General features: G+C 44.3%; 1 protein-coding gene across 11 annotated transcripts in view; it reads left to right on the top strand.

Moving 5' to 3' along the window:
* Nucleotides 1–13231, top strand: part of GAPVD1 (GTPase activating protein and VPS9 domains 1) — a 120900-nt gene that overhangs the window by 65001 nt on the left and 42668 nt on the right. For 6 of the 11 annotated variants that reach the window (XM_040322996.1, XM_040323001.1, XM_040322999.1 and 3 more), the window contains 4 exons: nucleotides 3539–3690; nucleotides 7471–7600; nucleotides 9095–9253; nucleotides 9341–9514. In XM_040322996.1, coding sequence (XP_040178930.1) covers nucleotides 3539–3690; nucleotides 7471–7600; nucleotides 9095–9253; nucleotides 9341–9514 — 615 coding nt within the window. The remainder of the gene's footprint in view (nucleotides 1–3538; nucleotides 3691–7470; nucleotides 7601–9094; nucleotides 9254–9340; nucleotides 9515–13231) is intronic. The other 5 variants (XM_040323000.1, XM_040323003.1, XM_040323005.1 and 2 more) reach the window with 2 other exon arrangements.

Genomic DNA, 13231 nt, shown 5'->3' on the forward strand with positions numbered 1-13231 from the left:
ATTACAGGTGCTTGTATAGCGGTGACAAGTGCTTTCAAGGAACTTACAATTTAAGCTCCACCAAAAAACAACGTCCGCTTTAAGTGATGGTGACCCCCTAATTTTTTTTTAGAGGCATTCAGCTCCCGCTTCCTCCGGGGGCTCCGCGGCACCGGAAGGAAGATCACCTCTTCACCCCTCCCTGGAATTTTCTGGGACAGGTCACAGGTCCCAGAAGATTGCTCTGCCATTTACAGCACGTAGCTCGTGCATGCACAGTGTGTGCCCGGCTGTGAAGTCACAGCTGGACACCCACAGTAAACATGCCGGTGCGAGGAGTGGGAGAGGAGCCAGGCTTCATATGCCCGCATTCTGGGACAGATGAGTGTCTGATTATTAAAGTGGTTTACGATTAAGGCTTACCTGTAGGTGCAAGAAATATCTCCCAAACCTGCATGGTTTAGGAGATATTTACAGTAATTACAGGTGCCGATGTCTACGGTGCATGCGCGATGTAGACAACGGCTCAGGCGCGCTTAAAGTGCAGTTTTTCTGAATGGCATTATCTGAGTGGGAGTGACGTCATCGCCGCTCTGGCCAATCATAGCGCCGGAGCGGCGAAAACAGGAAGTATCTGCGAGGGGACATAGCGGCGCCGGGGAACAAGGAGGACTTTGGTAAGCGCCACACAATGAGCTGGTATACTATGCATACTAGCTCATTATGCCTTTCTCTTGCAGGTTTTTTTTCCCCCCGTTTACTTCTTTAAGTCGGCTACACTTTTTGTAGCTGCTGATTTTGAATAATAAAAAAAAAAAAATTGGGTTAACTCCGCTTTAGGATAACACACACCACGCACACGCACGCACGCACACACACACACACGCACGCACACACACACACACACACACGCACACACACACACACACACTCTCTCACTTATACAGAAACCAAATAACCTAACAGCATATATTTTCAATTTGTGAGGAAACCCGCACAAGGAGAACATACAAACTACATGCAGGTATTGCCGTAGTTGTCATTCAAACCAAATTGTCAGGCAGAAGTACTAGTAGCTAACCACTTAGCCACTGTGCTACCCCAGTTTTTCCAGTAAATTACCCATTTTCCCCCCCGGAATAGTATTTTTTTTGCTGTGTTAGTGGAATGTGTTCTATATATTCACAGGGAGGCTTTGGCAATCTGTAGACATACAGTAGTTGCATATAAAGTTCCTATGTGACCATACAGCAAATTACCATTGTGTGCAGTGGCTGTGTTTTAATGTAAAAGCACTCAAATACTAGTGTAGACAAACAAAATTGTGTTAAGGCACCATAAAAATCCCAATATACTATGACTGGAATAAAACCATGTACAGTGATACCTCGGTTCACGAACTTAATTCGTGAACTGACTCTGGTCGCGAACCGAATTGGTTGTGAACCGAGGCACATTTTCCCATAGGGTTCAATGTAAATCCAGTTAATCCGTGCTGACCTTTTTTTGGGGGTTTTTGAAGCACAAAAATATGAAACAAATTACAATACACATTAGTACAGTATAGTAATGTATAAAGAGAGGACACTAACCTTGCTTGAGATGACTTCTGGCATGGAGGAAGGCAGGTGGGAGGCAGTTATTGTTTGGAGGGAGAGTCCCCCTCCATAAGGACATCAGGGGGATCTCCTTCAGTGAACTGTACAATACAGCAAGGACAGTACTGTATGTGCTAAAAAGCACACCAAAAATCAAAAAATCACTCAAAATGTTTGCAGAGTACTCACAGTACTTCTTTCTGTGTGTCTTCTTCTCTCCACGGTCTTCCTACAGAAAGTCACGACCATGTGACAGCCGGGAAATAGCATTAAAATGGCTGCGGCTCCTGTTCGTGAACCGAGGCGGAGTTCGTGAACCGGAGCATATTTTTATGAACTTTCCTGTTCGTGAACCGAGTTGTTCGTGAACAGAAGCGTTCGTGAACCGAGGTATCACTGTACTTTAATGGATGTGGTGTAGAGAAAGGTGACTCTTTGTGTCTAAGACCTCCCTAATTCCACCAACTTTTTAAAACAAACACGGAATGATTGAAGGGTTGAATGCTTACCTTTCATTAAAAGTGCTGCTGTAGAGAATTTCTGTGATCAAAATCCTAGGCTTTCAGGAATGACATTCCTTAAAGGGGTTGTTAAGGTTCGTTTTTTATTTTCTAAATAGGTTGCTTTAAGCTAGTGCATTGTTGGTTCACTTACCTTTTCCTTCCATTTCCCTTCCAAGGGCTAGATTCAGGTACAGTTACGCCGGCGTATCAGTAGATACGCCGTCGTAAATTTAAGCATATTCTCGAAACCAGATACGCTTAAATTAGGCTAAGATACGAGCGGCGTAAGTCTCCTACGCCGTTGTATCTTAGGATGCATATTTACGCTGGCCGCTAGGTGGCGCTTCTGTTGAGTTTGGCGTAGAATATGCAAATGAGCTAGATACGCCGATTCAGAAACGTACGTGCGCCCGGCGCATTTTTTTTACGTCGTTTACGTAAGGCTTTTTCCGGCGTAAAGTTAGTCGAACAAATAGCTGGCCTAGCCAATGTGAAGTATGGCCGTCGTTCCCGCGTCGAAATTTGAAAATTTTGCGTAAGTCGTCCGTGAATGGGGCTGGACGTAATTTACGTTCACGTCGAAACCAATACGTCCTTATGGCGTACTTTGGAGCAATGCACACTGGGATATGTACACGGACGGCGCATGCGCCATTCGTAAAAAACGTCAATCACGTCGGGTCACGAGTCATTTACATAAAACGCGCCCCCCCTGTTCCACATTTGAATTAGGAGCGCTTAGGCCGGCCCATTTACGCTACGCCGCCGTAACTTAGGAGGCAAGTGCTTTGTGAATACAGCACTTGCCTCTCTGACTTACGGCGGTGTAGCGTATATGCGATACGCTACGCCGCCTCAAAATTAGGCCGACATACCTGAATCTAGCCCTAAATGTTTTTTTTTTTCTTTGTTTTCTTTGTCTGAATTTCTCACTTCCTGTTTCTCCTCAGTAAGGTGTTTAGTAAGCTGTTCTAAATGACTTTTTCCACCGCTCGGATGATGGTGGAAAGCTTACTGAGGACAAACAGGAAGTGAGAAATTCAAACAAAGAAAAAAAGCATTTAGAAGGGAAATGGAAAGAAAAGGTAAGTGAACCAACAATGCACTAGCTTAAAGGAACCTATTTAGAAAATAAAAGACAAACCTCTACAACCCCTTTAATCATAGGGGGGAGCTTGGAACATCATTTTTGCACTTCAATCCTTTAATTCTATCCATTACAGCCGGGCTGTTGATTTGAAGTTAACACTTGAGTACAGGTTCTCTTTTTGGTCAATTTCCTGTAACCCTTTCTTGGTGTAGAATATTGAACAGGGAAAGAATACTGTTACTAGAGTCATAGTTATACCTGTGTGTGCAAAAAAATGTGCTTCCTGTTTAGCTGGGTATCGGTTTAGCGGAAGAGCTGATCTTGTGTTTTTTATTTTTTATTTATTTTTGCTTTCCTTTCCTTAATAGTTACCCGCAGTAGGAGCAAAACCAGCCTGTTGGAGCCTGAACACGACAGTTCCTCACAGGATGTCACACCTTCAATACAACCAGAGGAGGTTCTTGTAATATCCCTGGGGACAGGTCCCCAACTTACACCTGGAATGATGTCTGAGAATGAGGTACTTTAACCACTTCGTTTCCAGGCCTATTTTGGCACTTCTCTCCTTCATGTAAAAAGCAGACACCCTAGGGAATAAAATGGCGGTCATTGCAACTTTTTTTCTCGCACGGTATTTGCGCAATAATTTTTCAAACGACTTTTTTTAGGGAAAAAAAATAACAAAACGGTAAAGTTAGCCCAATTTTTTTGTATAATGTGAAAGATGATGTTGCGCCGAGTAAATAGATACCTAACATGTCACGCTTTAAAATTGCGCACACTCATGGAATGGCGCCAAACTTCGGTACTTAAAAATCTCCATAGGCGACGCTTTAAATTTTTTTACAGGTTACTATTTTTGAGTTACAGAGGAGGTTCTAGTGCTAGAATTGTTGCACACGCTCTAACGCACGCGATGATACCTCACATGTGGGGTTTGAACAGTGTTTACATATGTGGGCGGGACTTGCATGCGCGTTCGCTTCTGCACGCGAGCGACCGGGACAGGGGCGTTTTACATTTTTTTTTTTTTTTTTATTATTATTATTTTTTTTTTACTTAATTTTTTTTTTTTACACTTTTTTTGACATTTTTTTTTGTATCACTTTTATTCCTATTAGAAGGAATGTACACATCCCTTGTAATAGGAATCACTGTGACAGGTCCTCTTTATGGAGAGATGTGGGGTCAATAAGACCCCACATCTCTCCTACAGGCTTACAAGCATGAAATCGGTGGAAAAAAAATCACCGATTACATGCCGACAGCCGCGATTGCGGCTTTGTTTACTTCCGGGTCCCGGGCGTGACGTCATAACGTCGCGCCCGGTCCTCCGACGGTCATAGAGATGACTGTGACCGTCTGGTCACCAGTCATCTCTATGGTACACCAACGAGCGCCGGCCGATTCGCTCTCCGGGCCCCCGATGGCACGGGAGAGCCCGGAGAAGCACTGGATGGCGGCGGGAGGGGGGGGGGGGACGTCCCCTCCCGCTGCCTAGAAGAACGATCGAGCAGCGGAACCGACGCTTTGATCGTTCTTCTGGTGCACAGAATCGCCGGCTGAAGACGGCGATATCTGAATGATGCCTGCAGCTGCACCCATCATTCAGATATCACCGCACAAAGTCCAGGACGTCATTTGACGTCCTACGGGTCTCAAGTGGTTAAAATTCATCTTTCTTATAGTGCCATTGTTTCATATCTGATGGAATATTGGCTTTGACAAAGATGGATACAGTTGCGCTCATAAGTTTACATACCCTGGCAGAATATAATATTTCTGAGAATATGAGTATTACAAACTTTTCTTTCACTCATGGTTGTTTGGCTGAAGCCATTCATTGTCAATCAACTGTGTTTACTCTCTTTAAATCATAATGACAATGGAAACTACCCAAATGACCCTGATCAAAAGTTTACATGATTTTGGCCTGATAACATGCACACAAGTTGACACAAAGGAGTTTGAATGGCTATTAAAGGTAACCATCCTCACCTGTGACCGTTTCTGGACTCCTGACAGACCTTTGCATCTTTCATCCAGTGCTGCACTGACGTTCCTGGATTCTGAGTTATGGGGAAAGAAAAATAATTGTCAAAGGATCTGCGGGAAAAGGTAGTTGAACTGTATAAAACAGGAAGGGGATATAAAAAGATATCCAAGGAATTCTTAATAAGCCGTGTAACATGTATTGCCCCCTTTTAACATCAATCACAACTTAAAGTCTTTTGTGGTATTTGTGGATGAGGCTCTTTATCTTCTCAGGTGGTAAAGCTGCCCATTCCTCTTGGCTAAAAGCCTCCAGTTCCTGGGCTGTCTTGCATGAACTGCAAGTTTGTGATCTCCCCAGAGTGGCTCAATGATATTGAGGTCAGGAGACTGAGATGGCCACTCCAGAACCTTCACTTTATTCTGCTGTAGCTAATGACAGGTCGACTTGGCCTTGTGTTTTGGATCATTGTCATGTTGGAAAGTCAAAGTACGTCCCATGAGCAGCTTCCTGGCTGATGAATGCAAATGTTCCTCCAATATTTTTTGATAACATACTACATTCATCTTGCCATCAATTTTGACCAAACTTCCTGTGCCTGCGTAGCTCACACATCCCCGAAACATCAGCGATCCACCTCCGTGTTTCACAGTAGGAATGGTGGACCTTTCATCATAGGCCTTGTTGACTCCTTAACCAAATGTAGCATTTATGGTTGTGGCCAAAAAGCTCAATTTGGGCCTCATCACTCTAAATGACTTTGTGCCAGAAGGTTTGAGGCTTGTCTCTGTGCTGTTTGGTGTATTGTAAGTGGGATACTTTATGGCATTTGCGTAGTAATGGCTTTTTCTGGCGGACCCGACCATGCAGCCCATCTTTCCTCAAATGCTTCCTTATTGTGCATCTTGAAACAGCCACACCACGTGTTTTCACAGAGTCCTGTATTTCACCTGAAGTTATTTGTGGGTTTTCTTTGTATCCCGAACAATTTTCCTGGCAGTTGTGGCTGAAATATTAGTTGGTCTACCTGACCGTGGTTTGGTTTCAACAGAACCCCTCATTTTCCACTTCTTGATTAGAGTTTGAACACTGCTGATTGGCATTCTCAATTCCTTGGATATCTTTTTATATCCCTTTCCTCTTTTATTCAGTTCAACTACCTTTTCCAGCAGATCCTTTGACAATTCTTTTGCTTTCCCATGACTCAGAATCCAGAAACATCAGTGCAGCACTGGATGAAAGATGGAAGGGTCTGTCAGGAGTCCAGAAACTCATTGACCTTTTATACACACACTAATTACAAGCAAACAGATCACAGGTGAGGATGGTTACCTTTAATAGCCATTCAAACCCCTTTGTGTCAACTTGTGTGCATGTTATCAAGCCAAAATCACCAGGGTATGTAAACTTTTGATCAGGGTCATTTGGGTAGTTTTTGTTGTTATTATGATTTTAAAAAGTGTAAACAGTTGATTGATAATAAATGGCTTCAGCCAAACACTAACCATCTGTGGAAGAAATGTTTTTGTGTTATTCATATTCTCTGAAAAATGGCCAAGAAATCATCTGCCATTCTTCCAGGGTATGTAAACCTATGAGCACAACTGTGTGTGTGTGTGTGTGTGTGTGTGTGTGTGTGTGTATATATATATATAAGTTTGTTTGTGTGTGTGTGTGTGTATTATATAATGCAGACTTTAAAGCGCATGTTCTGCCAAAAAAAAAATATTAAAAGCCAGCAGCTACAAATACTGCAGCTGCTGACTTTTAATATTAGGACACTTACCTGTCCTGGAGTCCAGCGGCGTCCGCAGCAGAGGACGAGCGATCGCTCGTCACCTTGCTGCTCCCCCCTCCATCCACGCTGAGGGAACCAGGAAGTGAAGCGCTCCGGCTTCACTGCCCGGTTCCCTACGGCGCATGCGCCCGCCGATTGGCTCCCGCTGTGTGCTGGGAGCCGAGTGTTCCCAGCACACAACGGGGGGGGGGGGGGGGGCGGGCGACGGGATGTGACGCAATGCCCGTCTTTTGCCCGTGAATGCCGGGCCGGAAGTGGGTGTAAATACCTTTAGACAGGTATCTGCACCCCCCTCCCCCCTGAAAGGTGTCAAATGTGACACTGGAGGGGGGGAGGGTGCCGATCAGCGCAACTTCACTTTAGGGTGGAGAACCGCTTTAAGCTGAACCAAGTTTTGCAGCATCTTCTTGTCAGAAGTTTTTAGATTTATAATCCTTCCAACTTTCATTCATTCATTTTTGATCTTTTGGTGATTCTGTACTGAGCACAATTTATATGTTCATATGCAGGTTCTAACTATGCAGCTTGTGGATGGTGGACAAGCAGATGTTCCTGCGGATGACAATAAACTTCATGGAAAGCCAGATAAGACCCTACGCTTCTCTCTCTGCAGTGACAACCTTGAAGGCATTTCAGAAGGTGAATGACTAAATGAACTCTGTCTTAAGTATTGGTACAGATTAACATTTATTCTCTGTATACATTCAGCACTTGTTTGAAAACTAAATTGTTTGAGGTCAAGGAAAGAAATGTTGATGGGTCTCTCCAGTATAGCCGTAGAATTGCTCCAAGGATTCCTAGATCATAATTGACTAAGCACCCATTGCTTTGATTGTAATGACATCTAAATTCCACGTAGGGCATTCCTCTTCATATGCAAGATCTTTAAATAAGTTCACCTTTTTTGGAACAACATGTTACATGTTCCACCCGTGTTTATGTTTTAATCTTTTTATTAAAGTGGAGGTTCACCCAAAAAATACATTTTTAACATTACATTCAGCCGAGTTGTCCTAATGACAATCGGCTGTTTTCTTTTTTTTTTTCCCTGTACATACCGTATTTTCACCGCCGCTTCCGGGTATGTCTTCTGCGGGACTGGGCGTTCCTATCTGATTGACAGGCTTCCGACCGTCGCATACTGCGCGTCACGAGTTGCCGAAAGAAGCCGAACGTCGGTGCGCAGGCGCCATATAGAGCCGCACCGACATTCGGCTTCTTTTGGCAACTCGTGACGCGTTGTATGCAACGGTCGGAAGCCTGTCAATCAGATAGGAACGCCCAGTCCCGCAGAAGACATAACCGGAAGCGGCGGTGAAATAAAATATGTACGGGGAAAAAAAACAGCCGATTGTCATTAGGACAACTCGGCTGAATGTAATGTTAAAAATTTATTTTTGGGTGAACCCCCGCTTTAAGTCTTTGCAGACAATACAGGTTTTCAATAAAAATTGCAACTTATAACGGAGTTCCAGCTGTAAACAATTTTTTTTTATAAAAGCCAGCAGCTACAAACACTGCAGCTGCTGACTTTTAATAAAGACTCTTGCCTTTCCAGGGAGCCCACAATGTTGGCCCCCCCGCAGAGGCCGATTCAACCATCGGATCAGGTGCAGGCGCTGTATTCCAACTAATGTAAACCGGTAGTGGAGCCTTCAGGTTTTTTCATCCCTAATGCATCCTATACATTAAGGTGACGACCAGCTATTTTTAAAGATGCCGATGGCCGCCCGCTCCTAAAGTTTGCATCTGAACCGTATCTGAATTCGCAGCTCAACAGCTGCTTTGGGAATTCGCTGTGAAAACTGACCTGAAATTCTCACCGCACATGTGGGAACCTAAGTGTTGCTCTATAAATTGGAGTGCTGAAAACAGATTAGTATTGTAATAAATATTCTAGCTTCGATCACTTAATCGGCTGGCTGTCTTTGCCAGCGTCATCATTTTCCTTTCAATTGCTTTCATTAAATACTTTTAGGAGTTCAGATTTTTTTTTTTTTTACTTCCATGGCTCTAAAAACAAAATCATATGTTACCAGACTTCACAATTTATATACTTTTGTTCATGTCTGTAGTGTCTCTTGAGAGAACTTTTTCAAATGTTTTGTGATTTGGTTGAAAATGTCACTAAAGCAGAAGAGGAAAATCCGTGTTCAACAGGTCCCTCGAACAGATCCAACTCTGTGTCTTCTCTGGATCTGGAAGAGACTGGGGAGTCGGTGTCAGAGCTGGGAGCTGGACCATCAGGCAGCAATGGAGTAGAAGCATTACAGATGCTGGAGCATGAACAAGGTGAGAAAATGATCATCTTCATTCATAATTGTGCCGACAATAATACTACTGGCCACAGTTGATTAAAACATCTTTTTGTGTGTTCAGCTACCACACAGGACAACCTTGATGATAAGCTACGCAAATTTGAAATTCGAGATATGATGGGGTTAACAGATGACAGAGATATTTCTGAGACGGTCAGTGAGACGTGGAGTACAGATGTTTTAGGCAGTGACTTTGACCCTAACATTGACGAAGATCGACTGCAAGAGATTGCAGGTGAGTGAACTGGAAAAAAAAAAATGATTAAAAGCATAGAGAGTGTTTATTCTAGGCCGTTTTACCAATCAGATTTTATTTTCTTTCTAGTCCATATAGGGACACAGGAAGTGTTTAACCTTTTGGGTAATACTGCCGCCAACAGGAGGATTGGACACTGGCAAACAAACCTTAGGCCAGCGAAGAATGACTCCTCACACTACAGGGGGAGTTATTCTTGGTTGGCCTAAGGTTTGTTTGCCAGTGTCTGATACCATGTGCAGCAATATAACCCAAAGGTTAAACACTTCCTGTGTCCCTCAATGGCCTAGGATGTTTTTATTTTCCAAAATATTTTCTATGGCATAAAAATCTCTCCAATTGACACCTTTTTGCTAGTTCCTTTTTATGCCTTTAGCCAACGACGGGACACCATTCCTCCCACTGACACCGTTGACGGGGGGGGGGGGCACCATTCCTCCCACTGACACCGTTGATGGGGGGGGGGGCACCATTCCTCCCACTGACACCGTTGACCAGGGGGGGGCACCATTCCTCCCACTGACACCGTTGACCGGGGGGGGGGCACCATTCCTCCCACTGACACCGTTGACGGGGGGGCACCATTCCTCCCACTGACACCGTTGACGGGGGGGGCACCATTCCTCCCACTGACCCCGTTGACGGGGGGGGCACCATTCCTCCCACTGACCCCGTTGACGGGGGGGGCACCATTCCTCCCACTGACCCCGTTGACGGGGGGGCACCATTCCTCCCACTGACCCCGTTGACGGGGGGGGCACCATTCCTCCCACTGACCCCGTTGACGGGGGGGGCACCATTCCTCCCACTGACCCCGTTGACAGGGGGGGCACCATTCCTCCCACTGACCCCGTTGACAGGGGGGGCACCATTCCTCCCACTGACACCGTTGACGGGGGGGGGGCACCATTCCTCCCACTGACACCGTTGACGGGGGGGGGGGGCACCATTCCTCCCACTGACACTGTTGACGGGGGGGGGGCACCATTCCTCCCACTGACACCGTTGACGGGGGGCACCATTCCTCCCACTGACACCGTTGACGGGGGGGGGGGGGCACCATTCCTCCCCACTGACGCCTGAACACTCTCTTGTTGGCAAGTTTTGTACACCACAGATCTGCAGCCCTCTGGATTTTTGTTTTATGCCATTTTATGTAAGCTATAAAGATGGTAGTACCTGAAAATCACAAGAGGTCAGCAGTTTGAAATGCTACATTTTTTACATCTTGTGCCCGCAGTACTTCATGGCCACTCTGATGGTTTTTCATGGAACAACTGAACCACCTCCCCATGTCTACATGCAGGGCTGCTTTTGGGGGTTAGAGGCGGTCTCCTGTACCAGGCATGAGCCCCTACTATTCAGTGGGGACAGAAAGACTTTTTAAATACTTTTAGATGCATGCTAATGAAACGGACCCCAATTAAATCGGTTCCCCAGGCCCCATCTGTTCAGCAGCAGGGATCGAGCACAGAGAGGAGGATTTGCTTTTTTGGGAGAAGGTGAAGGGCGGGCTCTATGAGGCTATGTATGGAGGTGTGTTGTGTTATTTTCAAGTAATCTGCAGGCAATACCGAATTCAGTGGCTGCTAACATATTTATTCTGATGTACAAACATTTGTTCAGTATGTGCTTACATCATTTGTTTACATTGGCAACCAAAACCCTCAAATTGAAAGTGTAATTGTATCATTTGTTTGCCTTATTCTAGATTTTTAATGTTCGTATTTGGAATCTTTATTCATAAATTTTAAGATGACCTTAGTTGAGTTATTTTAAATGCTGCTTAAATGAGGAAGTGTGAAGTCCTTGGCATTTGACCTGGAGACTGCATGATGACGTCACAGCTAGAGTTCTTGGCCAGGATTATCTGAGGTTACTGGTACTGTGAACAGATTAGACGTCTCTTGGAGGAAGTACTGCTTGTATCCTGTAGGGAATGTGTGCTGATTGTTGCTTTTCCATCTTGTGTGGTGACCTTCTGACTCACTGCAGTGAACATTTTGTTTTAAAGTATAAGTAAAGTCAAACCTTTTTTTTTTGGACAGAGGGAGTACAAGACCTGTCAGGTTTTTATTGCTGCCACAGTTATTGAGATTTGCCCTCCTCTGTTAGCCCTGTTTACCGTTATCGGTGAAAGTACTAGAAAATCACAGGCCAGGAATAGTGGGGAAATCTTCCAATGGGGGACACTACTTCTTTTTTTTGTTTACAAGCGATTTTATTGTAGAAAAAGTCAAGGTACAAAAAAGTATAACAGTGATGGTACAGGAATGTATACAAGTATCATTGACAATAAACAATGTATAGGGAGAAAGGGTTATGGTTAGTAACATTTAAATCTGAACCAGAAGCGTGACGTCCCAGAGAGACCATTTTTTTTATATTGGGGCATAGAATCATATAGTGTATGGTGAATTCTCTCTGAGAGTTTAATGTTTGTCATACGGTTGCGAATCTGTGGCCAGGGTACAGAAGTGGAGCGCCAATTAAAGGCTATGGCCCAATGAATGGAGGTGAGAAATGTGTGGATAAGCCTTGTGCTTGATGTTGGAATATCCTGGATAGGGGGACACTACTTCTAAGGACAATTAGGGATTTCCTCGGTTTAGATGGATTTTTCTTTTTTCACGTTTTGGCTGTGAGACGGGAAGTAAAGGGAGATCTCCCCAATGGGACACAGATCACGAAAATAAAGCTTACTAGGGTTATAACCCTCCCTTGCTCTATCCAAAGTGGAAAAGCAAAGTTTTTCCTATAGTTCTACTTTAAAGCGGTAATTCACCCTAAAAAAACAGTTTCTACCATTAAATCCAGCATACTAGTGTGAGCTACAGTAGTCCTTTATTTTTATTTTTTGCGCCGTACTCAGTTTAATCGCGTAGTTAAGTTTCAGACTTAAATGGGCGTTCCTATGCAGAGGGGAACATGATCGGCCGGCTATGGCGCGTCACGCTTCCCGAAAATAGCTGGAGTAGGACTCGGCTCTTCGCGGCGCTATACAGCGCCTGCGCACAGACTAGAAGCTGACTGCGCAGGCGCAGTGAAGAGCCAAGTCCTATTTCGGCTATTTTCGGGAAGCGTGACGCGCCATAGCCGGCGGTCAATCATGTTCCCCTCTGCCTAGGAACGCCTACTCCTCGCGGGGAGTCTGAAACGTAACTACGTGATTAATAATAACTAGATTAATAAAATGAAGGCATACTGTAGCTCGCACTAGTATGCTGGATGACATAGTAGAACATTTTTTTTTTTTTTCTTTAAGGACTCATCCACACTGGACATTTTTACAGCTGCTTTTTTTGCCTTTACTGCAGTCCTGGTTTCATGTACTCATTGTTCGTTTTTGCTTTGAAGTTGCTGTAATCCTTCTCTGATCTTCACACTTCCTGCTTGTCTGACTCATTATGAAAAAACTCATGCGAGCTTCTCACTGCGGTCCATGATCAAGAAGGTGTGATTACTGTGTGTCTAAAACTCCTCAGAATCGGATCCATTTTAAAAACAAACACTGCCCTGTGTTTGTTTTTGTTCTGTGTGTCTCTGTACTTCACAGAAACATGAAACTAGTTTAAAAACTAAACGAAACTGCAGGTACATTATATGATTGATTTTTATCTATTTTTAATCATTTTTTAAAGGAATCAGTTAACTATTATGTCTCTATACCCTGTAAACAGTCATTTTCCTTTACTG

Source organism: Rana temporaria, chromosome 9, assembly GCF_905171775.1.
Source record: "Rana temporaria chromosome 9, aRanTem1.1, whole genome shotgun sequence".
Classification (NCBI taxonomy): Eukaryota; Metazoa; Chordata; class Amphibia; order Anura; family Ranidae; genus Rana; species Rana temporaria.